At 59.1% G+C, this 26053-nt stretch overlaps 1 protein-coding gene across 1 annotated transcript in view; it reads left to right on the top strand.

Annotated features, from left to right (window-relative positions):
• PKD1 (polycystin 1, transient receptor potential channel interacting) overlaps positions 1–26053 on the top strand; it is a 148779-nt gene that overhangs the window by 100943 nt on the left and 21783 nt on the right. The window contains exons 19-34 of the mRNA XM_075899843.1: positions 1968–2184; positions 3444–3603; positions 5541–5693; positions 8758–8902; positions 10051–10653; positions 11785–11941; positions 14165–14417; positions 15467–15662; positions 18013–18183; positions 18942–19085; positions 20101–20311; positions 21176–21302; positions 22647–22763; positions 23313–23362; positions 23765–23967; positions 25246–25351. Of these exons, the coding sequence (XP_075755958.1) occupies positions 1968–2184; positions 3444–3603; positions 5541–5693; positions 8758–8902; positions 10051–10653; positions 11785–11941; positions 14165–14417; positions 15467–15662; positions 18013–18183; positions 18942–19085; positions 20101–20311; positions 21176–21302; positions 22647–22763; positions 23313–23362; positions 23765–23967; positions 25246–25351 (3013 nt within the window). The remainder of the gene's footprint in view (positions 1–1967; positions 2185–3443; positions 3604–5540; positions 5694–8757; positions 8903–10050; positions 10654–11784; positions 11942–14164; positions 14418–15466; positions 15663–18012; positions 18184–18941; positions 19086–20100; positions 20312–21175; positions 21303–22646; positions 22764–23312; positions 23363–23764; positions 23968–25245; positions 25352–26053) is intronic.

The following is a 26053-nucleotide window of genomic DNA, read 5'->3' as shown; positions in this document are numbered from 1 at the left end:
GGTATTCTTGGTCCTGCAGAATTCTTGTTCTCCACCCTCAGTGCCGGTTCCATTCCTACAGGTGTCTGGGGATAGGTCAGATTTTCAGAAGCAGACCCCTAGGTTTCCAAGTCCCAAACTGCAGGCTACACTCAATGGTGTGTCCCCGAGACACCCCTATTTTACTACTCGTTCGTGCACACCTTTTTCTGCACCCCTAAATCAAGAGGCTTTTTTGGTGCACACCTAGATGCTGGTGTCTCTCAAGCCAGTCCGCATAAGTGGATGGAGAGTATAAATCTGACTTCTGGGTGTGGGGGAGGAGCGGGGGAGTGAGTGCCCAAAATTACATTCCCCACACAGCTCAGAAACTGGACACCACTTAGTGGCCCCTCTGAAAATGTGGCCTGAAGGATTTTGTCCTGATTCCCCTGCCCAAATACTAGTTCCTTTCCTGCAAGTTATTTCTGACGTGGTCACAGGGACAGAAATACCTGGCGCCACAATGCAAAAAGCTGACTGGTCCCTGTAGCGTCATTGCCGTAGGCTAGCAAGTAAGAGTCTCTGACCTTCCTCCCCACCCCAGATGAGGAGTATGAGAGATGATGTTTGTATTGCACACGAACGCGGGGAGGCCGTGTTCCCAACGGCTGGGCGAATGGCTTTTTGGCGCTGTTCTCGTGATAGCAAACACATTGCAGCTTAAATCGGGGGGGATGCCAAGCGTGACAAGCCGGCCGAGTGTAACAAGCTGCCCATTCTTAAGGCTGGTAGGCCCTGCTGGGTTGGACTGTAACAGGCCTGCACTGAGGCCTCAAGCTCATGGCCACTGCCACGGGGCTTTTGTCGAGGCCATCCTGTGCTGGGACCGTGGCGATGCACCATATTCAGCCTCGGCATTACGACAGAATCGTGCTGGTTTTGCTCGCAGGGCCTTGTTCTTGCTCACCCGCTCACTGATTGCCACAGGGAGGGGGGAGGAACGACTTGTCTCCCAGGTCAGACCGGCACGGACCTTGGGGAGTTTTGCCTGCCTCTGCAGCCTGTGCTCACAGGTCGCTTGCCGGGAAGATCTGGGTCTCTCTCCCCTGTAATCATTTCCTTGCCGCGGCGGGGTCCTTGGGCCTAGTGACCTCGGTCCTGCCCCTTCTCTGCCTGTGGCACATGCTAGGCTAGGCTCCCAGGGGTGTGATACTTTGGTCTCGTTTGGAGATCTGGGTTTAGAGCGCAGGCACTGGGCGGGGTTGGTGGTCTGTGATGCACTGGGAATCAGACCAGATGGTCCTAGCCTTCAACTCCATGGCCAAATGTTCCGGGGCCCAAAGCCCCCCCTCAGAAACCCCCGAAACTGGAGAGAAATGCAGATCAGAGCTTTGTATCTGCCAGTTCTTTGGAGCCTTTAGTTCAGTCTGCTCCTCCCTGCCAGGGCAACACGGACCCTCGCTGTGGGTGGGGCGAGGAGGGTAAAGAGGCAGGGGGAGTCAGCAATGTCACTCCGCACAGTACAGGTGGAACCTCTGGTCTGGCAACGTCTGTGGTCCGGCGTGATTAGAGTGAGCCGGATGTGCACTTCTCATGGGGGTGGCCAAGTTTCTCGCGGTCCCGTAAAGTTTATTTCCAGCCGCCAGTCCTGGCTCTGTGTGTTCTGGGCTTGTCGACCCCTGAATGTCGTCTCAGAGCCCAGCCAGCAGTAGAAGTGCTGGAAATGCTGCTAAACACTATTGACCTCCCATGGTCTGGCAAGTTCTCTGGTTCGGCACCGGTCGGATCCTGAGGGTGCCAGACTAGCAAGGTTCCACCTGTCCCATGCAAATCAAGGGAGAAGAGAAGCGGAGGGGGAGCAACAAGGCCCGAGGGTCCGGGCAGCTGGTACTGGTGGATTTAAAAGCCTGTTTTCCCCCACTGGCCATGGCAAGGGCTGTGTGTCTACCTGGTTGGCTAGCTGCCCGCGGATCCCCGTGACTCTGCCCGGTGTGCTTGGCTTGCAGGCTGGAGAGACACGGAGGACGAGGAGACCCCCCTGGTGTACATCCTCCTGGCCACTCGCTGCAAACCGGGACAGTGCGAGCAGTTCGGCATGTACAAAGGCAGCCGCTCCGAGCACAGCGCCTTCCTCCCGCCGGGCTTCAGTGCAAACCGCTTCCTCGTGCACGTGTCTGTGCTGGTGCAGGATCAGCTGGGAGCCACGGCCGTGGCCCTTAACCGGTAAGGGGGCTCCTAGCGGAGGCAGGGGAGCCAAGGCACAGCAAGGGGAAGGGATGGAGCCAAAGCTGGGGCCACACTGAGCACAGACACCAGGAATCCCACGTCACAAGCCCTGGGCTGGGTAGCAAAGTGCCGTGTCAGAGCTGTGTGCTGGGCTCGTGTGCTCCGGGTCCCCGGCTCCTTCGTAAGCTGCGTTCCTACGGCCCAGAGCCACGCCCAGCATTGGCGAACGCAGCGCTCCAGCTCCCGCGGGCGGGGCCAAGTCAGCCGGCTTCAAACTTCGTTTCTCGTGAGCCAGTTGAAGACAAGGGTTGATGCCGCAACCCAACTGGAGTGTGGGCTCCGGATCACAGCTTTGGGGTGCAGGAGGGGGCCCCGACTTTGGGGGAGGGGAGCAGGGATGGAGCAGGAGGGTCAGCAGTGCAGCGGGGGAGGGGAGAGGGCTAAGGCAGCTTCCTGCCTCTCCTGGCCCCGCAGACCAGGCTGTGCCTAGAAGCCGCCAGCAGCAGGTTCCCAGCCAGTGGGAGTGTGGAGCTAGTGCTGGGGGAAGGGGCAGTGTGATCCCCCGACCTAGGAGCAGGGCCTGCTGCCGGCCACTTCTGGGGTGCAGCGCAGCCTGCGGTGCCAGGCCAGGCAGGGGGCTGTGTCTAGCACTTGTGGGTAGGTCTGGGGCTTGCTGGGACAGATCCCAGTGTGGGCTGACTTCAGACAATCTCCTCTGTCATTCAGTAGTGGATCTACCCACCCCCCGCCCCAGTGCATTAAGCCCATGCACTTGGGCCCTGAGGGACTAAATCCAAGCTACAGATGCCCCCTGGCCCTTGAGGATTGAACCCTCGACAGTCTGAGGGGTTACGAATCCAGCCCCTTGACATCCCTTGGAGCCCAGAGGCTGAGGCCAAAGGCAGCAGTGGACTGACGGCCGCCTTGGGCGCTTCTTGAACTCCCTAAACCCGAACCCAGAGCTCGTCCCCTGCGTCAGACACGGCTCCTGGGCAGGCCAGGGCTTTGCTCCCGTTACGCCAGGGAAGAACTGGGCCGCTTACCTCCATTATTTAGAAACAGGCCTCCCCTCCCCGCTGCAGCTGGGTGCACGACGAGCGGGTCCAAGCCCGGGTCTGAGCAGGGCTCGGTGACGCTCCGACGACTGGCTCTAGAAGCCACATGAGGGTGGGGAGGGGGAGGAGGTTTGCAGCCATCGCCCTTGGCTCGGTTGGACAGTCTGCTCTTTACAGACCGAGCGCCTCTTCCCCTTTCAGCTCCATGACCATCACCCTGCCCAGGCCCGCAGCCGGCGCCCACAGCCTCTCCCACTGGCTCTACAACCAGACCGAGACAGTGCTCCAGGGCCTGGTGAAGCAGCGGGACCCGCAGAATGTCATCGAGTACTCCCTGGCCCTCATCACCATCCTAAACGAGGTAAAGTGGCACGGGCTGGCTGCTCATTCTCCCGCCCAGGAGCTCACCCGGGGCCCGAGGGGAGCTGCCGGTTTCACGTGGTCCCCCAGTGAGTTGGAGGATGTTGGAGACTTGCCAGAGGTGCGGGGCTGTGCTGGAGATCGCAGAGCATCCCAGTCACAGGGTGGAGGGGGTGTGAGAGGAGGGGGCATCAAAGTAGGCCCAGGAGAGGGAATTGTGCCCTGCACCCCACCCCAGCCTCCTTGCTTATTTGTCTCTTCTGGGTTGAGCCAACCTCTCCTCGCCGTCTTCCCCCCGAGCTAAACACTGCGCTTACTGATAGAAACCTCGGCCCAGCTCCCCCGGGGGCTGACCATTGCTACTCTCGCTCGCCCTCCGGCCTTTCCTGCACCTGAGTTGGTGCCACGAGGCCTGCCTGGCCCAGCTGCCACGTGAGGCAGCAGAATGCTCTGCACCGGCACACACGGCCCTCTGCCGGGGCCTGCCCTTTGGCCACCAAGTCCACGGGATGCCGTCATCTTCCCATGCTGCCCCCAGCCCCTCGGCTCATTGTCACCGCTGTCGCCTTCAGGGCCCAGTTCGAGCGGGTGCCCCGCTCCTGTCGCTTTTTGTGGCTCCCTCTTTCTTGCTGGTGGGTCCCTCGTCTCTCCCATCAGCGTGGGTCCCGCAGGGAGTAGATTAACCGTAGCCTGTTAGCTGGTTGGGTTCACAGACATGGGTGGGGGGCTGTTCCAGCCTTTCTGGGCCGTGGGCGGTGGGGGGCCCCATCTGCCTCGGGGGCTGCCCCAGCCCAGCTGGGCCTGCTGCCCACCCCCACTGAAGCGGTTAACTGGTTGGACATAATGTTTCACTGGTTCAATGGGATCTTACATCCCTTGCCGGGAGCCACCACAGGGCTCTCCTCTCCCCGGTCCCAAAGGACTGAGCCCACAGCTTCCTCAGCAACCCCAGCTCAGTAGGTGAATGGGGACCAAGAGAAAAGGCCTTGAACAAAGGGTCCGTTTCGGGAGTGGAGGGCATGGAGAGGCAGCAGCCGTGCCTACCAGGACCTGGCTTGGTTTTTTCTCGTTCCCCTGCTGATCAGGGAGTGAGGGGAAAGTACTTGGGCTCTGTGAATTACTGTCCTGCTCCCGCCCTTCACCAGCCAGGAGCAAGAGGCGGGCACGGGACCCAAATACTTCCCCTCACTCTCTGATTGCCAGGGGACCGGGAAGAAAAGCAAGCTGGGTCCTGGTACTCAGGGCTGCTGCCCCCAGCTCTCCCGAAACGGCCCCTTGGTGTGGAACTCCAGCCATAGTCTATCCCCGGCAATGCAATGGGCACCGGTGCCTGTGCCGATCTGACCCCTCTGCATGTTCCACAGCCGGAAATTGTGTGTCCCCGAAGCCCTGCAGAGTCCTTGTGCAATTGGGGTTTCAACACTCAGCCCCTTACGCGGGGCATTGGCTCTCCACCTAACGCCCTGCGTGGCGCTGTGCTGGGTGAATACCAGCTGTGTGCCGCGTGGCACCTGTTTAACCCTGCAGAAGAGGGGTGCCCTATGAAAGCGCCCTCTGATTCACACCCTTGGACCGCTGGAAGCTGGGCCTGCCCCAGGAATAGCGGCTCCGGCAGGAGAGAGTCACACGCAGCTTTGAAAAGCGAGAACGTCCTCATGGGTGCCAGAACGACCCTTCCGTCGCTGCTGCGACTCAGGCTCGGCCCTCCCCTGCTCCCGTTGTTTTCCCCACTGGCAGCAGAAAGCAGAGAGACTTGCTCACTTCCAAATTGTATCCGGCCACTGCCGCCGCCCTGGCTGAGCCTGCCGAGAGCCCAGTGCGCGGAGATTCCCAAGTCTCTGGCAAGTCCTCAAACGCTGCCATGGACACTGGTGGCTGAGCGCCACCGCCCCTCTTGGCCGGGTTCTGATCCCTGCCCCGGCTCTTGTGTCCCCTCAGCACGAGCACTTGATGCGTGGGGACGCCGAGACCGGGGGCGAGCGAGAGCTGCGCACCTGGACGCGGCGGAACATCACCGAGACCCTCGTCTCCCTGAACGTGAACACGGTAGACGACATCCAGCAGATCTCCGCTGCCCTTGCTCAGTGCACGGTAAGCCTCGCTCTCCTCTGCCGCTGAGTGGCAGAAAGAAAGGGCCGCTCTGGCCATTGCTCCTCCTGCTTCAGCTTCGTGCACACCCGCGGGTCACAGACAAAAGACAGGCCTCGCTGGTCGGTGACATCTGTCAGGCGCGTTTCTATCCGTCCACCTGTAAGCGCCAGGGTTATTGACACCCCCCCCCCCCCCCCCCCCCGTTTCCTCATCTGTCGGGCTAGAGACACAGCGAGAGATGGAGACGTACACTCAGCCCCGGCAGACGTTACCAGAGAATTTAGGCCTGGCCTCTGGAGACACAGCTGCTTGGCAGCAGGAGGGTCTGAGCCTCCCTCCCTTTATCTAATGCCGATTGGACGTGCTGCATTCCACATTGCGGCAGCCTCGCCGGTGGGCCCTGTTTCCCGGGGCTGGGGCGGCTCCCTGTTGGAGTCAGGAGGGGCTTTTTATGTTTCAGCAGCCCCGCTATTTAATGGGCTTGCCTTTGGGGGGCCAGCCACTCCTCCCCCCACCTCTGAAAGGGGCTGTGAGGCTTTGCGTGCTAGTATCTCTGGCCCCCATCACCTCCGAGCACCTCCCACAAATACCAGCACAGGCTCGTTCATCGGGCATACAGCTGACAGGAATCAAACCCAGCGCAGCTGAGTGTCCCTCACAAAGGCCTTGTGCCTCGCTTCAAACGGCTTCTCCGAGGTGCCTTCTCTCCTACCTCGCTGCCTTCTGTTCTGCCTCTGTCCCTCCCCTGAGCTCCGTCATCTCTTCCCTCTGCTCCCTCGTATTGACACGCGACAGGCGGTCAAAAAGGCAAATAGGATGCTAGGAATGATTAAGAAAGGGATAGAAAATAAGACGCAGAATATCTTACTGCCCCTGTATAAAACTATGGTACGCCCACATCTTGAATACTGTGTACAGATGTGGTCTCCTCACCTCAAAAAAGATATTTTGGCCTTGGAAAGGGTTCAGAAAAGGGCAACTAAAATGATTAGGGGTTTGGAACGGGTCCCATATGAGGAGAGGTTAAAGTGACTGGGACTTTTTAGTTTAGAAAAGAGAAGACTGAGGGGGGATATGATAGAGGTCTATAAAATCATGAGTGGTGTGGAGAGGGCTGATAAAGGAAAGTTATTTATTAGTTCCCACAATAGAAGAACTAGAGGGCACCAAATGAAATTAATGGGGAGCAGGTTTAAAACTAATAAAAGAAAGTTCTTCTTCACACAGCGTGTAGTCAACCTGTGGAACTCCTTGCCAGAGGAGGCTGTGAAGGCTAGGACTATATCAGAGTTTAAAGAGAAGCTAGATAATTTCATGGAGGTCAGGTCCATAAAAGGCTATTAGCCAGGGGATAGAAATGGTGTTCCTGGCCTCTGTTTGTCAGAGGCTGGAGAGGGATGGCAGGAGACAAATCGCTTGATCATTGTCTTCGGTCCACCCTCTCTGGGGCACCTGGTGTTGGCCACTGTCGGCAGACAGGCTACTGGGCTAGATGGACCTTTGGTCTGACCCAGTACGGCCATTCTTATGTTCTATGACACGCATGAGGACCTCTTCTCACGAGCCCACAGCCTGGCGCCTGCTCAGGGAGGGGAACGTTTGTCCCCTGGTCGAGTTGGTCCCACCGAGATTAGGTTTGGCTCCAGCCCAGAGCGAGAGAGTCGACATGTCCAAGAGGTCACGTGACAAAAAGTTTCAAAAGTTTGCAATGGGAAACGTTGAAACCCAAAGTGTCATTTTGAAGGCACTTTTTTGTTTGGTTTTAGAGAAGTTGGCTCCAAACGTAAACCCTTTGTTGCTATTCTCTCTAGGGGTGGGGTTGAGGGGGTTAATATCGATGTTTTTCCCCCGCAGAGCATTTCTGTTTCGACAAAACCACATTTTCTGACTGGAAAATATTTCACGTCAGCCTGTCTGCATCGTGGGTAACAGTCTCCCTGGGGCAGTGCTCCCATGACTCCTTTTTGCTGCCCTCTCTCTTCCTCCCTCTGCTCTGCAGACCCGGCTTTCAGCTTCCACGCTGCTGCTGCTGCTCTCGGATTTAGGTGGCGCCTCGGGGCAGAGGGATGTCCTTGTGTATTTCTCTCAGTGGTGCTGCATAAGAGCAACGTACAAATACACGCCGGGGGGGGGGGGGGGGCTGTCATGCCCCTTTGTGCCGCCAGCCATTCTGATGTCTGCGGTGAACCCTCTGATGCCAAAAAGAAGGACGGGGCGCTGGGTGGCTGTAGGTCGCTCAAGCTCTTGCTTAGGACATAGAACGTTTTGTTTCTTAGACACCTCAGAGGGCCTGGTGGGGCGGTCATCCAAACTGGGTGGTGAAATCCCTCCCGCAGGTCCAGGGTTCGGATGTTGGCGATGGATTCGGTGGGAGCCAAATCCTGTTCCCGTTGAATTCAATGGAAAAACCCCAGCTGCCTCCGCTTGACTTCAGTGGGAGTAAGATTTGATCCTTGAGGGAGTAACCGCAAGAGACACGTTGACTCCTGGTGTCAGAACTCCAGGGACTTGGGTGCTCTGCCTTGCCTTGGTATCAGTGTTCCCTGTGAGCTGAGCACTTGGGAGGCCACCCAAGAGAGATTCAGGTGCTGTCCAGCTGATTAGCAGAGCGCCCACAATTTCCCACAGCTGGCAGTGTGTGTTTCTATGGGTGGTGCACATCTGCACATGCCTCGGTGCACATGACAAATCTTATTCCACACATGAATGGAAAAAGTTACACTGGTTGCTACCTCTAGACAGGCTGCTATTGCAGAGTGAGGTGCCAAGGTGAAGAAAACGCTAGACCCCAGTAGGCAGGTGGATTATGGTAGCCAGTGAGCGGGTAAGTAGATGGTTGCGGATGAAGTACAGTCGGAAGAGAGGTGTTACAGGTGTGGCGCATGGGGCATGGCTCTGATCCGGCACCGGTCCGAAGCATGGGCTGACCATTCAGCCTGTGCGTGATCTCAGAGCCAGAGCGCTCGGCACTTTGCCGGACTGACGCCAGGCGTTGCCGTGCGCGGCGGCGGCTGCCTTTAACGGGATTGACTGCTGCCGGATTAGCCTGCCTTTCCCACGGCAGGTGGCGAGCAAGGAGCTTCTATGCCGATCGTGTCTGACCGGGACCTTGAGCAAGCTAGAAAGCATGATGGCCATCCTGCAGGGTGAAACCACGCAGGGCATCATGACTCCGACAGCCATTGCCGACAACATCCTCAACATCACCGGTCAGTCCCGGGGACAGCCTGTCGGGCGCAAAGGTCACGGCGAGGGGGGAGGTTTTCAAGGGCTAGCAAGAAAGGACAAGGCTAGGGGCATACGTGATGCATGGGGGCACCAGGGGCCCGGGCCATGGGGGGGAGGGGCAGGGGCTGGCCAGCAGCTGGTGGGGAGATGAGCCTGGGACCGGGGGGAGTCTGGCACCCTCAGGGCAGGTCCACTCACCGGCAGCAGCGGGACAAGGGCAGCAATGCGGACCCAGCTCGCTGTGCTCCGCTGGCCACATTGCTCGGGGGAGGGGGAAGGGGCGGGGGCAGAACAAGAGCAAGAAAGAGGGTGGAGCAGGGGCAGGGAGGAGGAGCCTGCGGTGGAGGGGGGCTGTCCCTTCCTTTTGGTGGGGGCTGGGTCCTTTTTCTGGCTGGGGGATGTCCTGAGCAAAGGCTGCCTACAGAGCAGGGCCTGTGCCACACCCTCCATTTGAATCCCCCCCCCCCCCCAGACGTAGATAGGGTCTTACCTGTCATTTACCATCTGTCCAGTTTTCCTACCATCACCCTGCTGGGCCCTGTTCCCTGCTGGCGTGTGACACTGACAGCCCGGGAGTCCATACAGTCGCCGACACACTAGGAAACAGCCCTTCGGTAGAAAGCTCGCGAACAACCCATGCCGCTTCCCGATGTGTGGGCTTCCCTGCCCGGCACCCGGACGGGCCTCCTCTTGGGCAGATGTGTTTATGGAAACTCCTTGCGCCTCGCCAGTCGACATGGCGTTAAAGCAAGGCGCTGTAGGCGCATGCTAGCTTGGGGCCGTGTTTGCAACGACTACGTTACGATTTGTAGTCCCTGAGGCATGTCCGATCGGTTCTAGGGATCTGGTCCCCTCTGTCCGCTTTTGTCTCGGCCCTGTCACAGGAGGAGGAGAAAGCCCATTCGAGGTTCTTGTCACTTCAGCGCGTAGCCACGCCAGACTAGAGAAAGCCCAGCCACGCGGGAGAGCATTGCACTTGGACCGTGTCGAGATTTTGGGGGGGGGGGAGCCCGCGCGTCACAGTGCCGGAGCCCAGTTGGAAGCCAGTACGGGGGGCGCTTTCCTGAATGCTGCCTAGACTGCGGTGCTCACTGCTTCTGCGTTTGCTATTTTACCTCTCTCCTTACAGGGGACTTAATACACCTCGTCAACACGGTTCCCCCCGAGTCCAAACTCCAGGGGGCGTGCGGCGATCCCCACCGCGTGCTGGTCGCTTCCAAAGCCTACAGCCTGTCCTCCAGCCTGATGCGCATCCTCATGAAGTCCCGGGTGCTGAATGAGGAGCCCCTGGAACTGGTGGGAGGTGAAATCGTGGCCAAGGGCAAGCGGTCTGACCCCTTCAACTTGCTCTGCTACGAGAACGCATCGGACTGCCAGTTCTCCATCCCCCAGGCCTTCAACACCACCTTCTCCGACCTGACCGACGTGGTCCAAGTCATGTTCCGGGTGGACTCCAACCCCTTCCCCTTCGGCTACATCAGCAACTACACCGTGTCCACAGAGGTGGCCTCCATGGAGTTTCAAACCAACAATGGGACCCAGATCCCCATTGGGAGCCTGGACTCGGAAAAGGCCATCACCGTGATGGTATCGAACAGCTCCGGCGGGAGGAACATCTCTGCTGGCTCTGCCGTCGTGCAGGGGAAGGCTTCGGTGAACCTCATTGTTACGACTGAAAACAGCCACCGGGAAGCAGGGCTGCACTTCCAGCTCACCTACCGTGTCTTAAACGGTAGGTACAGCGCTCTTCCGGCTGTTCGGGGCGGTTGTCATCTGAAGGGCCAAGAGCGCACAGGCTGGGGCTTGCGTGCCAGATGAGGTCAGAGACTAGGCAGCCCAGTGCAGCAAGGGCTTAGAGTAGAGAGCTGCACTGCACTTCAAGGCCAGAGGGGAGTCCCCGTCCCCGTCCCCGTCGGGCTAGAACTCAAATCCTTTGCTCTCCCAGCACCGGCCTGACCCAGCAGAGCCCAAGGAAAGTCCGGTGGGCACGAAGCTGCCTCAGGGCTGTGTTCCTGGTACATTGTGCAGGGCAGATGCTTTCCAAAAGCTCAGTCTAGGTGTGGGGAGATCCTAGCCTCTGTGGACCAGAGCGTGAGAGGCTCAGAGTCCTGGATAGGTGCCCGTTCCCGGCTGAAGGGCTGGGGTGGGGTGGCTAAGTAGGGAGTCAGGGGGCTCTCCTCTCAGCCCAGCAGCTGCTGTCCCAGCCAGGCCTCCCACAGGCTGCATGCGTGCTGGAGAAGTTGCTCACCCCTGAGCCCTGGCGAGGGCCTGGCAGAACCTAGCCCTGGGTTTTACCAGGGCAGGCGTCGCTACCTGAGTCTGGCTGCTCTCGCCCAGCATGCCTGGTGCCGTGCTCCTCTTCCAGGAGGAACATCAGACGGGTCCAGGCCTGCTCCTGCTGACGTCACTGGCAGGGCCGAGCATCTGGCCCTGGAAGGGCTGGAGCCAGTTGCTCACAAGTGTGAGACTGGTCTGTGGGGGGCCAGAGACATGCTAAGATGCAGGAAGATTGAGCATTTGTTAGAATCAGAGCTGGAAGAGACCTCAGGAGGTCTTCAAGTCCAGCCCTCTGCCCAAGGCAGGACCAATCCCAATCTTCAGCACAAAAGTCCCCGTCCCGCGCCGTGCGGAGCACCCTCCGTCCCTGGTGCTCAGCATCTCTCCGGACGGATCCTTCCAAGCAGCCCTGGATGGGCTGCTGGCCCACGAGCGTGGGACCTGAAGCAGTGGCACCTAATGTTCCCGGGTCCGATCTAGCAGTCCTCGCTCAGCCAAGGCGCCTGCGGAGGCCAGCAGGACCGGGGCCTGTGCCAGTAAAGCCAGGCTGTGTTTGTAAAGCGCTTTCCTTCCCCTTGCTGCCCAGAGCGCTACGTCTCGAGCGAGCCGGAGCCGTTCATCGCAGCCTACCTGTCTCCCTCGCCGGCGCCCAACGAGCACAACTGCAGCGCGGCCAGGAAGATCGGTCTGGAGGCCGTCGAGAGGCGGGACCACAAGCGCTACACTTTCTTCATTTCCCCGATGTAAGAGAACCCTGCCCCCATCCCCGGGTAACCCCTAGCCCTGGCCCGTGGCTTTAGTCCAGACGACGTTGGGGGCGACCTTCCCATTCTGGCGTCAGGTACATCTGCTGCCCCGGCACCCCTCACTCCAAGCCGGGCGACATCCCCCTCTGCTGGTGGGGCAGTTTGGTGCTTTCCCCTCTGTGGCCAAACAAGGTGGCTTCTTCCAGGGAAAGCAGTGGCTCAGCCAGAGCCCCACTGTAATTACTACAACCCTCTGGGATGGGTTCGGTCCCAGCGATCCCCTTGTGACTGTCACTTGATGCGCTGAAACACCTCGGAGCCCCTTCCTGGGCACCCCTTTTACTCTGTCCTGCCGAGCCCGGCCCTCCGGCCTCCCCCAGCAGTGACACAGAGAAGGGGTCACAGCCCTCTGCAGTGAAACACAGACGCTGAGATCCACTCAGCTCCGGGAAGGCTCCGACAAAGGGACTCCCCTCAGCACCCAGGTGCACATCCCCAGTGGGACCAGAACCCCAGATAAATCCGCCTGACTCTGGAAAAAGCTTTATACAGGGTAAACTCATGGCAGGGATGTTAAAATGAGATTCATCAACTAATCCAGTAGTCGATGGAATTTCCAGCAGGGACTCTTGTGCATTTCAAAGACTGAATCACCGCATGGAGCCCGGGGCCAGAGGGGGACCCCTCACTGGCTCTAGGCTTCCTGCGGCGCTTCTGCTTTGAAATGTACAAGAGCCCCAACGGGGACTCTTGTACATTTCAAAGGTGAAATGCCACCGCTGCGCCCCTGTCCCTCCCACTGAGCTGGAACGTAAAAGCCGGCTTCCCCCAGCATCCCCTCCTGTTCCCCCCCACTTGCTGCCTCTTTCTGATAGATGCTGCAGGAGCGGAGGAAGCGAACTAGTCAACTAGTGTGCCAACTATCGGATAAGCTTTTGCTTATTGGCTAGTCGATTAGTCACTTACATCCCTAGCTCATGGCGATCACCCTCTTTATGCAAGAAAGAGAGATGCACTGCTGCTTAACGCCCAGATAGCAATGACTTACTCTGGGTTAATTAATGAACCAAAGTGATTTTATTAAGCATAAAAGGGAGGATTTAAGCGGTCATCAGAGATAGCAGCCAGAACAACGTAGGTTACCAAATAAAATAAAGCAGGCGTAGCTTAATACACTGAGAGAGCTTGTGACCGTCTAACCTGACTAAGCAACAGGCTTCCCTTAGATACTGCAGTCATGGGACTGTCTCCCAGCGGAGCTCGCGCCCACGTTTGCCATGTGATCCAGAGAACCACACATCCCAGAACGCCCGAGCATTGGAACAGCCCTAGAACAGACTGCCCTATTATAGGTGCGTTAGTGAGACAGCACAGATCACCTGCTGTCCAGTGCCACAAACATTCGGGCCTGGAGGAGTAGGCTAGGCATTGGGTAGTGACTCGACTTCAGCAAATCACCCTTCTTTCTCATTTTCCCCGTCTATGAAATGGGGATATTGATACTCACCCGCTTACCTGCCCACTCTGTGCAGGTCTGCCTGGCACTTTGAGCAGGTGAAGTGCGATATAAAAATGTTTAGTAGTAGTATTATAGTGCTAGGTTTTGGGATCGGACTTTTTTTATTGCGTTACTCATTAGCATTTATGCTGGCTTTCAGTAGTCGAAACAGATCTTTTTTTCCCCTCCACAGCAATAAATGTTTACGCCTTCCATTATTTATTAACTGTTCCTCGGTGTTACTGAAGAAGAAAGTTAGCAGACCGGGAATAGGTGGGGTGAGGGTGGAACCACTGCTGTGTAATGTAGCACGGCTTCCAGGGATTCTCAAAGAGGGATTCAGAGCCCTAAGGAATAAATCGTTTCCTGGGCAATGATGGTGGGATAGCTCTGCAAATCTAACCGACGAGCCGTCCAAAAAGAGGAGAACATGCTGTATAAGTAGTGCACCTACCACACCCTGACTAAGAGAGGTAGAAATAATAAGCAATAAAATCTTGGGGAGTCTCCACTGCAAAAGGGCTCTGTAAATCACTCGCCGTTCGTAGGATTTTTTTCCCAGGGCACTTTGCACAGACGTCGGTACTGGGCCCGTGGCTGTCCATGCAGCAGGGGTGTTTCCGTAGAGAGACACAGGTGCCTTAGATGGGCTCAGGAGAGGGATTCACGGCTCATGCAGTGTCTGGCTGGTCATCACTCCATGTTTGCTCTTCTTTGCTTAGAACCCACGACACTACTCAGGCCTATTACTTGAACGTCACGAACCATTTCAGCTGGTCGCCAGTGGAGGTGACCCTGAGCGTGTACACCTCCCTGTGCCAGTACTTCAGCGAGCAGGAGATGAGGTGGAAGACGGAAGGCATCATCCCGTTGGAGGAGACCAGCCCGGATCAGGCGGTGTGCTTAACTCAACACCTGACAGCCTTCGGAGCCAGCCTGTTTGTTCCCCCAAACTCCGTCCAGTTCATATTTCCTGTGAGTAAAAACAACAGCCCAGACCCTGGAGGTTTCCTGCAAGCTGGAGACATTAATAGCGTGCTGGCTGTTGAATGTGCCTGCTTGAAAAAACAACTTCTGCTCGCCTCACATCCCCCAAAGCTAAGCAGAGCCATGCCTGATCTGTGCTTGGATGGGAGACACCACGCAAGATCGAGGCTGGTGTGCTCCTCTCTTGGAGCTACCCGACAAAGCCGCCTCTGAAACTCAGCTGCTGGAGAGATGCACACATACACCCAGACCAGTTGTAGCCATTAAAAATCCCATCACGCTTTTACTGAGTGGAGAGGGGCTAAGTCCCAGTGTCCTTCCGAATTCCGGTTGCATTTTGCTTACCTTACGGGGTTTGCCACTGTTTCAGCTGGACACAGAGTTCTTCACTTCCTGTCCAAAGCTGTCGCATAATTTTGTTTTATACTCCTGCCCGGTGCTCTGTGTCCCAGATGAAGTTCAGGCTTCTCTGGGCGCTCTGTAAGGCCAGGTCTACACTAAAAAGGAAGGTCGAATCAAGAAATGCAATACCAGCGACATTAATTAAATAGCTGGACTCAGAGTACCTTGCTTTGAGTTTCCCCGCCATCCTCACAGCAGGAGGCAGATGGGAGCAAACGCTTCTGTCAGCTTCCCCCGAGGGGAACGCCCTCTGAGTTTGATTTAGCGGGTCTTAACTAGACTTGCTAAATCAAACCCCAGAGGATCGATCACAGCAACATTGATCTTCTGTTTAGTAAAGACATGGCCTAGGGGCCCTCAGTAGGAGCTACAGGCACTCAGCACTTGCTGCACAAAGCCCCAGACAGCTGCTGTGTTCCACTCCAGAGGTGAATGCATTTCAGCAGTGGGCAAAGGGATGCACAGCTGCATTATCTATACTGCACTTAGTGACATCCATCCTACCGGCTCTCTATGTAAGATAAATGTCTTTGTTAATTATCGCTGTTGCCATCAGGAAGGCAGAGAGAGCAGGGCCAGGAAGCGAGGAGCTTGGGGAGGGCAAAGCACCTTTCAATTTCTTTTCTTTTGCGCAGGCGCCTGGCCCGGGTCCCAACTACATTGTCCTGCTGACGTGTGCTGTCTGCTTCGTGACGTACTCCGTGGCCCTGCTGATTGTGCACAAACTGGACCTGATTGACATTAACCGAGTGGGGGTGATTCCGTTCTGCGGGAAGAACGGGCTGTATAAATACGAGATCCTGGTGAAAACCGGCTGGGGCCGAGGGTCAGGTCAGTAGCAGCATCCCGCTCTGGAACGGCCAGCAAGGGTGTAACCTGCACATTAGCTCTGGGAGACTTCTAGGCGCTGTGTCCCGTGGCACAGAACTTTTCATTGGAGAAGTTGCCCCTAAGAATTGGTGGGTGTTTCCGGCCCTGAACGGGGTTGGTTGACTTGCTATAATCGGGGAGCCAGCGTCCTCTCCTAACCCTGTTGAAAGCGCCCACACGTGTCTTTGAGACATTTTCAGTTCAGGCCCATTCAAGGGGGCTTGGCTGGCGTGACTTTAGCAAAGCTTTTGATACGGTCTCCTACAATATTTTTGCCAGCAAGTTAAGGGAGTATGGATTGGACTGTAAGGTGGATAGAAAGCTGGCGAGACTGTTGGGCCCAGCGGGTAGTGATCAACAACCCGATGTCAGGTTGGCAGTCGGTTTCTAGCGGAGTGCCTCAAGGCTCGGTTCTAGGACCAGTTTTGTTCAACATCTTTATTAATGACCTGGATGAGGGGATGGATTGCACCCTCAGCAAGTTCGTGGATGACACTAAGCTGGGGGGAGAGGTAGATACGCTGGAGGGCAGTGATAGGGTCCAGAGTGACCTGGACACATTGGAGGATTGGGCCACAAGAAATCTGATGAGGTTCAACAAGGACGAGTGCAGAGTCCTGCCCTTGGGAAGGAAGAATCCCAAGCATTGGTACAGGCTGGGGACCGAATGGCTACGTTGTAGTTCTTCAGAAAAGGACCTGGGGATTCCAGTGGATGAGAAGCTGGATAGGAGTCAGTAGGGTGCCCTTGTAGCCAAGAAGGTGACTGGCATATTCGGGTGCATGAGGAGGAGCATTGTCAGCCGATCCAGAGAAGTGATTGTTCCCCTTTATTCGGCACTGGTGAGGCCACCTCTGGAGTATTGTGTCCAGTTCTGGGCCCCCCACTACAAAAAGGATGTGGACGCATTGGAGAGAGTCCAGCGGAGGGCAACCAAAATGATTCGGGGGCTGGAGCATATGACCTATGAGGAGAGGCTGAGGGATTTGGGCTTGTTTAGTCTGCAGAAGCGAAGAGTGAGGGGGGATTTGAGAGCAGCCTTCAACTTCCTGAAGGGGGGTTCCAAAGAGGCTGGCGAGAGGCTGTTCTCAGTGGGGACAGAACAAGGAGCAATGGGCTCAGCTTGCAGTGGGGGAGGTCTAGGTTGGAGATTAGGAAAAATGATTTCCCTAGGCAGGTGGGAAGCGCTGGGCTGGGTTCCCTAGGGAGGGGGTGGAATCTCCTCCATCCCTAGAGATTTTTAAGTCCCAGCTTGACAAAGCCCTGGCTGGGCTGATTGAGTCGGGGTTGGTCCTGCCGTGGGCAGGGGGCTGGACTTGATGACTCCTGAGGTCTCTTCCAGCCATAGGATTCTATGATTCTATGAAATCGGAAACAGGCAGGTGTCAGATACAAGTATGAGCCACATCCCCTGGTCTTCACACGAGAATTGGGGGTTCTGCCCCTTGCCCCCCGTGCCTGTTTCTGACCGGGGCGATGCCCCTCCTCTTGCTCCTTTCTCTGGGGATGAGGTACAATTTCTCCCCCTCGCGTTGGGTTGAGATGTCTCTCGTGATTCCTGTTGAGTTCTGCTCCAGCGGGCCCTGTTGGGCCAGCACTACTTCGGATTCTTTTTGTGCATTGCCAGCTCAATCACTCGCTTTGCTCCGGTCCCCGAGTCTCTTAGGAGCGAGGAGGTGGGAGGCTCAAAGCTTGAACACGTTGGGCTGGGATCACAGCCACAATCACTAAGACACGTCCTCTTTGGACTTTGAGACCTGAGCAGATCCAATCAGGACGCGCCGAATGGGCACCGTGAGGGAATGCCACCGTGTCGCGGCCGGAGAGCTGCTCCCATTGGCTCTGGGGCTTTCTGGCAGCAGGCTCCTGCCCCATAACCCTGTCTGGATCCGTAGGGGCGAGCAGGAGGCGTTTAGACGGCCCAGGTGAAACAAGGAGTGTCTGGCAGCTGGTCCCGGGGAGTAGTCAGAGAAAATAAGCCCTTCAGCCACACCGTGGGCAGCCCGTCCAGAACAAACATCTCCTCCCCCCAGGATGTCCACAAACGAACATGAGATCACATCCCATCGCAGAAGGAAACGCGCAGAAGCCCATGTATCAATCTGACCTCACAGCTGACATGTCCAAGCTGCGTGTAACCCTGTCTGGGTGGGGGGCCCGGCCGCAGCTTTGCATCCAACCATGTTAATGTCTGGCAGGTCTCCGGGTGGCCTCTCGAAAGGGCCGTTTTCTTGGGTCGTGAGGCTTGGGGGGGGGGAAGCCCCCTTGGGTGGTGTCTGCAGACCTGAGCCTGCCTGTTCGCTCTCGCCAGGTACCACAGCCCACGTGGGGATCACCCTGTACGGCGTGGACAACAAAAGCGGCCACAGGCATCTGGACGGGGAGAACGCTTTCCACCGCAACAGCCTCGATGTCTTCCAGATCGCCACCGAGCGCAGCCTGGGCAGCGTCTGGAAAATCCGCATCTGGCATGACAATAAAGGTGAGGTCTGGGCCGGGGAGCCTGCGCCCATCCCCGTTCCCCATGGAAGCCGGTGACGCTGTGAGGTCTGGATCAGCTCCCTGGGTCGTTGATAATCGCGCACGGTTTCCGCCCCAGGGATCCTGCGGGAGCCGCCATGCTAGTGGCGGGGCACGGTGCTGGGAAGCTGGTGAGCTCTGAGGGATTAACCGAGAGCTGTGGAGAAGCGTTGTCTGATTGGCCAGTGGCAGGCGGGGGACGCGCGGGCGAGTCCCAGCTCTGCCACTGATTCGCTGGGTTTCCTGGGGAAGGCTCCGAAGGCCACGTTGACAAGAGGGTTCTGATTGGTAGGGCCCAACCAGAGACTGAGGCGGATGTTTTCCAAAGGGAGCCTAAATTGACCTGCAGGCCCCACAGCCTCACCATACAGGCCCGTCAGCCCCGCACTGCAGGGAGGGTCCCACCCTCACCAGGCCCCTGCGAACCCGAGCCGAGGGGTGGGCCCCTGATTTTCACAGATGTCCGTGGTGCCTCGGCTCCTGTAGATTGGGGCTATTTACCTACCTGCGTGAAGCGCTTTGAGGTTGAACGCTCTGTCTCAGGTCGCAGACCACAGCACCCGCAGGCCACCCGGTCCCCCCGGGCTGCCATGTGTGATTAATGAGCATCGCTGGCTGATACTGCTCCCCGTAACTTGTCCCCGGGGCCGTCCCCTCACACTGCATGGCAGTCCCTGGGCACCCGCCCCGCGCTACTTCTCTCTGCTTCCCTCTGCTTAGGACTCAGCCCGGCGTGGTACCTGCAGCATGTCGTCGTCCAAGACCTGCAGACCAGCAAGAGCTACTTCTTCCTGGTGAACGGCTGGCTGTCGGTGGAGAGCGAGGAGAGCGAGGGCAGGGTGGAGAAGGAGGTGTACGCCGCCAGTGAGTGCTTGGCTGCTCGGAGCACAGACCTGCAGTGCTCAGGGGATACACAGAGGAGGGTCGGGCAGCTCCTGCGAGGGGGAGCTTGCTGTTTTGTAGGGAATGCCAAAAGAGGAGAACATCACGGGCTCCCATGGCAGCGCCCTCATGCTGGCTTCTGCCTGCTACCTGCTCTGGCTTCTTCCCTGTCGGAACAGACATCACCAAGAGGGAGGCCACAGTGAAACCCCAGCACTGCGGGGAGGGTCCCGGCCACACTACACAGGCCCCTGTCAGCCCCAGCACTGTGGGGAGGGTCCCTGCCTCACTGCACAGGCCCCTGTCAGCCCCAGCACTGCGGGGAGGGTCCCGGCCACACTACACAGGCCCCTGTCAGCCCCAGCACTGCGGGGAGGGTCCCTGCCTCACTGCACAGGCCCCTGTCAGCCCCAGCACTGTGGGGAGGGTCCCTGCCTCACTGCACAGGCCCCTGTCAGCCCCAGCACTGTGGGGAGGGTCCCGGCCACACTGCACAGGCCCCTGTCAGCCCCAGCACTGCGGGGTGGGTCCCGGCCACACTGCACAGGCCCCTGTCAGCCCCAGCACTGCGGGGTGGGTCCCGGCCACACTGCACAGGCCCCTGTCAGCCCCAGCACTGCGGGGTGGGTCCCTGCCTCACTGCACAGGCCCCTGTCAGCCCCAGCACTGCGGGGAGGGTCCCTGCCTCACTGCACAGGCCCCTGTCAGCCCCAGCACTGTGGGGAGGGTCCCTGCCTCACTGCACAGGCCCCTGTCAGCCCCAGCACTGCGGGGAGGGTCCCGGCCTCACTGCACAGGCCCCTGTCAGCCCCAGCACTGCGGGGAGGGTCCCGGCCTCACTGCACAGGCCCCTGTCAGCCCCAGCACTGCGGGGTGGGTCCCTGCCTCACTGCACAGGCCCCGGTGAGTCCCGGCTGTGAGGTCAGGTAGGTCTGGAGCCCAGTATGGCCCCTCTCCAGAGCGTGGCTCTGACCTGCTCATCTTTCCCTGGGCGCAGGCGAGAGTGAGCTGAGGAGCTTCCCTCGGATCTTCGTGGCCGAGCTGCAGCGGGGTTTCTTCGAGAAGCACGTCTGGCTCTCCACGTGGGACCGGCCCCCCCGCAGCCGCTTCACCCGGGTGCAGAGAGCCACCTGCTGCGCCGCCCTCCTCTCCCTCTTCCTCTGTGCCAACGCCGTGTGGTACGGCGTGGTGGGCGACGCCACGCGCAGGTGGGCCGCCGGTCTCGGCATCACCCAGCCAAGCCTCTGCCCTGGCCCAGCACCGCCCTTCCCCGGGGCTGGCTGCCCTGCCTGTGGCCCTGGAGCTATCACCTCCGTAATGGCCTCCATTTCCCCCAGTGCCCCCCGCCTGCCTTTCAGAGCATCCTGGGGAGCATCCTGCTCAGCCCCCACCCCGACGGGCGTAGTGAAGGGCAGGGCGAGGGAGCAGCCGGGAAGCCGTCCTGCTTGCTCTGAACTCAAGTGCCCTGCGCTGGGCGGGCCCCATGGGGATTCCTGGCAGGAAGCAGCAGAGACACGAGGCTCCTGTTTTCAACCCTGATTTGTTCTGTGGTTTGGGACGTGGGCGGCTTTTAACAGCCCAGTGAAACGCGAAGCCCCTAAAAATGAGCCTGCGCACGGGCCAGCGCCGGGAAGAGCGGAGCAGAACGGTCGCCTTGAAAGGGAAAAGGGTCCGCACGGGACAAAACGCGGGAGGCTGAGGGGGTCGGAGCAGCTGTAATCGTTTGCTGCGTATACACTTGGCCAGCGCACACTGGCCCTTCGGTTTGGCCAGCAGCACCGCCGGGCCAGAGCCTCCAAGAGGGGCCGGGACCTTTGAGATGTGCGAGGTTCTGTCCACGGCCAAGCCAGTCCCGCTGGTTTCAGCCGCAGTCAGGACCGAGCGACTTGAAAAGCTCTGGGCCGTTGAGCTGGATCCGGGCCGAATTCTGTACGCCTTGCATTCCCAGCAGCGTCTCCTCGACAGAGTGCCTTTTCACAGGGCTTTCCCCCAGATGCGGGCGCCTGTAGCAGAAGGCAACAGAGGCCATGGGGGTCTGACCTTTCTCTCCTTCTTTTCCTGGCCTTCTCTAGTTACGTGGCTGTGTCCAGGCTGATCCCGGTTAGCGTCGACACCGTGGCTGTTGGTTTGGTGTCCAGTGTTGTGGTCTATCCATTGTACCTGGTCGTTTTGTTCCTCTTCAGGATGGCGCGTAGCAAGGTAACTAGGAAGAAAACTCACTGACTTTCCAGGAGTGCTTGACTCCGACCGCTTTGCTTACCTAGGGCCGGTGTCTGTCCTTACTCCCACCCTGTAGCGTCCGACTGGAGGAGTAGCACAATGGACATGAAAAGAGGCACCCAGTCTGGCCCCTAGCGATGCTACGGGAGCATTCTGTGCATTACAAAAACGGTTTCGCTTCTCCTTTCGCTTATACCTTTGCAAATCAGAAGTAGCCGCTCTGCGGAGAAGAGGGGTGATGGACACAACAGGAATTTTTCTCCTGTGAGGGTCATTAGCACTTTAAATAACTTGTACCTTGCCAGGTTGGCATCAGTGCTCAACCTGTCAATGCTCAACGCTGTGCATTCTGCGGAACTCACTGCCACAGGAATTCACCGAGGCCAAGAAATTAGCATGATTCAACACTGACCGTTTATATGGCTCGCAAGAATGATCTCTCTAGATATAAAAAAGGTTTTCCTGCTGGGCGACAGAATGACATCGTCAGTGTCAACAGGCTCCCTTGGCAAAGCGAAAGTGGCCTCAGAAAGGGGGGTAGGCGAGCGTAGCAAGCAGAGGGCGCAGCCCCCTACCGTTAATAGTGAGAGCAGTTGTAACAGTTGGTGCCCACTGAGTCCGGAGGGGACATGAAGCCTCCTGTGTTAGCCAATCTCTGACTGTTAGTGAGCGGGATGAGACCTAATGTAGATTATAGTTTCCTTTGAACCCTCTGGTCCTGCCCATTGCTGGAGATGGGACGTTAGCCCACATGGCCTCGGGTCTGAGCCAGGCAGGCAATGCCCGTGTTCTGCTTTTCCTCCCGTGGCCGTACGTGGGTTGTATGTGGATCCCGCCAACGCCCAGCTGGTGACCCGATGCTTTGGTGATGGGCTGAGAGATTGGAGAGCATGCGTCCTGCTGGCGGTGGCGGTTCAGCTGTCCGGCCAGCCTGGGGATTACGCAGTGACAGGGGGCTGGACTGGCTAGACACGATCAGGCTGCCCCGTTGCGTCCCACGACCAGCTGTTATGTGGTACTCGGGGTCACATGACCTGTAAGCATCAGCCGGCCAGAGCTGCCCCCAGAGGTGTGTGAAAAGCCCACGTGGTGAGGGGCGCCCCCGGTCTTGCTCTCGTTGCCAGGGGACCCGCAGTGCCCACCTTGGGGCCGAGCGGGTCGTGCACCCTTTCTTGGCTGGTGCCGTGCGTAGCAGCAGGCCTAAGCGGCTGCTCGCCGAGCTAATGGATGGGGCAGCACAAGGGGAGCAGCAGCCTGCAGAGCCAGGAGACGTGGGGGTGGGACTGTACATGAATTCCACCCCCTCCCTTATCTGCTGCGCAGGTGTCCGTCAGCCACACCCTGACTCACTCGGACCAGCAGTCCTTGGAGATCGATAACTACCTGGACTCCTCCCTCCTGGAGAGCTCCTTCCTCTCCTTCCCCGGGCTCCGGACCGAGGTAAGCCGGCGGCGGGTCTCTCGCCTTCCGGATGCACCAAGCAGGCAGCTCCGAGTGCTCCCCCAGCCCTCCCGGGAGCCATTCAGCCTGCGTCTCTCCCTGCCTGCTCCTGGGGGGGGCGCGTGTTAAGGGACGAGCCGTGAGAACGGGAGCTGACTCTGGTGAGGTACTGCCCTGGCCGAGTACCTGTGAGAAGGGAGGGGGAAGCCACATGGTGGGGGGGGAAGAGCAGCATTTTCTCATGCCCCCCCTCCCCCGGCCGGTTCCCAGGCACTTAATACTCCGCATCCATCCAGCGCTTTCTGACGCACATCCCCCCCTGCTCAGCCCAGAGCCCCGGCTCCCCCTCGCCTTCGCCGTTGGGACGAGAGGGGCTGGGAACTGCCAAAAGACATTGGCTGGCGCTGTCACTATGGTCCTGTGCCCAGATGGCGTGGCTGACCCATCTGCCTGACACCCCCGAAGAGAGCCCCTGGCCTGGCAGAGTTATTTTAGTCCGAACCCAGCCAGCCTGGGGGGTCTGAAACTCCTTCTGCTCCTTCCCCACAGGCCTTCTCCGAGCAAACCAAAACTGATTTGTTCCTGGACGATTCGAAAAGGTAAGCAATCTGGCGGGGGTTCTGCGTGCCTACGGGCTCCGAGTCTCTCACCGCCGTAGTGTTACAGGCTAGTGAAAACTCTCTCTCACGCCCCCGTTCATGGAAGACAGTAAATTGTGGGTTGAAGACTCTGAGGCATCAAGGCCAAATTCAGGTCTGGGCAAAAGGCTCAGTTTTGTTGTGGTTGGTCGTGTGCGGTGGCTCAGGGGTGAGGCGCGTTTGCCAGCTGTATTGCCCCGACAGGCTGCGTTCTGATTGCAGCCAGGGACAGGGGTTCTCCTGGCTTGTGTACGTTGGTTAGCCAGATCTAAGTGCCCGCAGAGAACATGCTCCTGGCTGCTGACCCTGCGCTCGTGCTCTCTGCCTTCCTGGCAACATCCCGCTCTGCTTCCTGTCCTGCAGTCTGATTCGGTGGCACTCCAGCGAGGCCCTGCTCCACTGGCCAGATCTCCTCAGCGACCCCTCCATCATGGGCAACACCATCCAGAAACTGAAGCGGGGACGGGCCAGCCGCCACCTGGGGCTTGAGGTGCCTCTGCCGGCCGAGGAGGACAGCTTGTCGCTTGGCTTGCACCACGGGCAGACCAAATGCTTCTCCGCCTCAGGTAGGGGTGAGGCTGCTCCTAGGCCGGCGGGGCGGGCTTTTCTTCGGCAGCCTTGCTCTCGAGGGTTATTCGGCCTTAGCTCCTCCCTGCTACCCCGGGCAGCCGTGCCGGGACGCAGCATCAGAAACCCTCTATTTCTGGTGCTGACGTCAGCGACGCTCCAGGTTCCTGTGTCCAAGACACCAGCCTTGACACCCGTGGCCACTGTGGAAGGGGCGGGGCTAAGATAAGTGTCTGGACTGACAGGTGCTTGGCCTGAGGAGGGTGACTGGCTTTGGCTCGGCTGTGGCCTTTGGCGACTGCAGGGTTGCGCCCAGGGCAGGGTGGTTACCACTGCTGCCCTCGGCAGAGGAGCCCTGCGGTGACACCTCAGGGCTGGCCCTGCGGCTCCCCGCGGTTCAAGTGGGGGCTTCAACCCACCTGGGCTGGAGTGACCCCCGCCGGACGCCTGGAGCAGCCCCTGCCCACAGCGGGTGGGGAATTGCTCCAGTCCCCACCTTCCACATCCCTACTCGCCGCTGCTTCACCCTGCTCTCCTTGGGCCGGAGCATGGGCCTACCCCGGCTCACCCCACACCCGCCCTGTCCCGTGCCACCCTCAGCCCAGCAAGGGCCAGGCTGCACTTCAGCAGAAAAACGCTCCCGCCCGGCCAGGGCCTGCGTTGCCTGGCGCTCTTCCACTGGCGGCCTTTAGAAGCAGAGGAGCTGCCACCATAGGAGATGGGCAGCAGAGAGCAGACCCCTTTGCTGTCACTGCCTGGCCCGGCTTCGGGCCTAGTGCAGCCCAAGCAGCCACCGAGAGTTGGGCCTTTCCTGGGCAGGCGGATTGGTCAGACACTGGCCCGGGGGCTGCTGTCGTTCCTGGGGGGCGAGTCCACTGGGGCCACGGGCACTACCCCGCTGTCCAACCCCTGGAGCTAGCGGAGAGTCCGGATTCCACCGTGACCTGCACGTCCTCACGGGGCACCAGCCTCCTCCTCGCTGCCGTGACCCCAGAAGAGGGCGCTCCCCGATTTGGGGCTCCCTCTGGGCGCCCCAGGAGGGTTGCACTGGGCACAGGAGGGATGCCATGGGGGGAGGCTGGCGGTGGCTGTGCAGGGGGAGCAGGGGAAGACGAGGGGGACCCCGTTACCTCACCGTTGTGGACGCTGGCCTGAGGCCCTCCCCTGTTCCACAGAGTGGGGCTGGGAGCAGGCCTAGCCGAGCCCGTACTGGGGAGAGGGGAGAGGCGCTGGTTAGTGCTTGGGCTCCTAACTGTCCCGCCCTCCTTACCCCCCAGATGAGGATCTCATCCGGCAGATCCTCGCCGACGGCGCTAGCGGCATTTCCCACCCCCAGGAGACGGGGCCTCATGCCCGAGCCGAAACGGACCTGCTCTCCGGCCTGTGAGTATGCAGGAAAGAGGGTAGCGAGCACTGCCTGGCCCCCTCCAGAGACGGGGGCGACAGATTCTGCCTAAAAGTGGGGGGAATGAGGCCCCTCCCCTGCCCCCCTTGTCTCCCAGGGCCCGGCTGAAACAGGCGCAGGGCTGGGGCCCTTCCATCTACGCAGCATGCAAGGGGCCCCCGCCCGTGTCCCTGCTCCCTGTAGCGGTAGCTTCCCCCCACTGCCCGTGTGGCTCTTACCCCAACCCGGCTCCAGCTGCCGGTGTGACCGGGGTCTTGGGGGACCCAGAGCTGCAGCCAGGCCCTGCTAAGCGCTGTGGGAGAAAGCGTGTGTGTGTGGGGGGGAGGGGGTAGGGGGCTGGCTTGTGAGCAGTCCAATCCACTTCCAAAATTGGGAAGGCCTCGTCCTGCCCTGTTCAGCTGCCCCTGGCAGGACAGTCGCCTTGTGCTGCAGCAGCCTTGTGAAATCTGGCCCTGGGACCCTGGCAGGCGGCTTCGGCTGCCCAAATGCCGCGAGCAGCACTGAGCGTGCACCATGACCAGGGGAGCTAATTCGCCACAGGGTTGCCTGAGGCTGGTGGGAGAGGAAGCGTCTCGCTGCTCGGGTCCAGCCTCTTCTCTGTCAGGCCCCTCTGCATGAGGCTGCTTCCTGCCAGGCCCGGGGGTCCGCTGGAGCATCTCTGGCAAAGCAAAGGCGGGGCG

Source organism: Pelodiscus sinensis, chromosome 16 (assembly GCF_049634645.1).
Source record: "Pelodiscus sinensis isolate JC-2024 chromosome 16, ASM4963464v1, whole genome shotgun sequence".
NCBI classification, from domain to species: Eukaryota; Metazoa; Chordata; order Testudines; family Trionychidae; genus Pelodiscus; species Pelodiscus sinensis.
The sequence above is the reverse complement of the archived record's forward strand: the minus strand, read 5'-3'. Positions and strand labels throughout refer to the sequence as shown.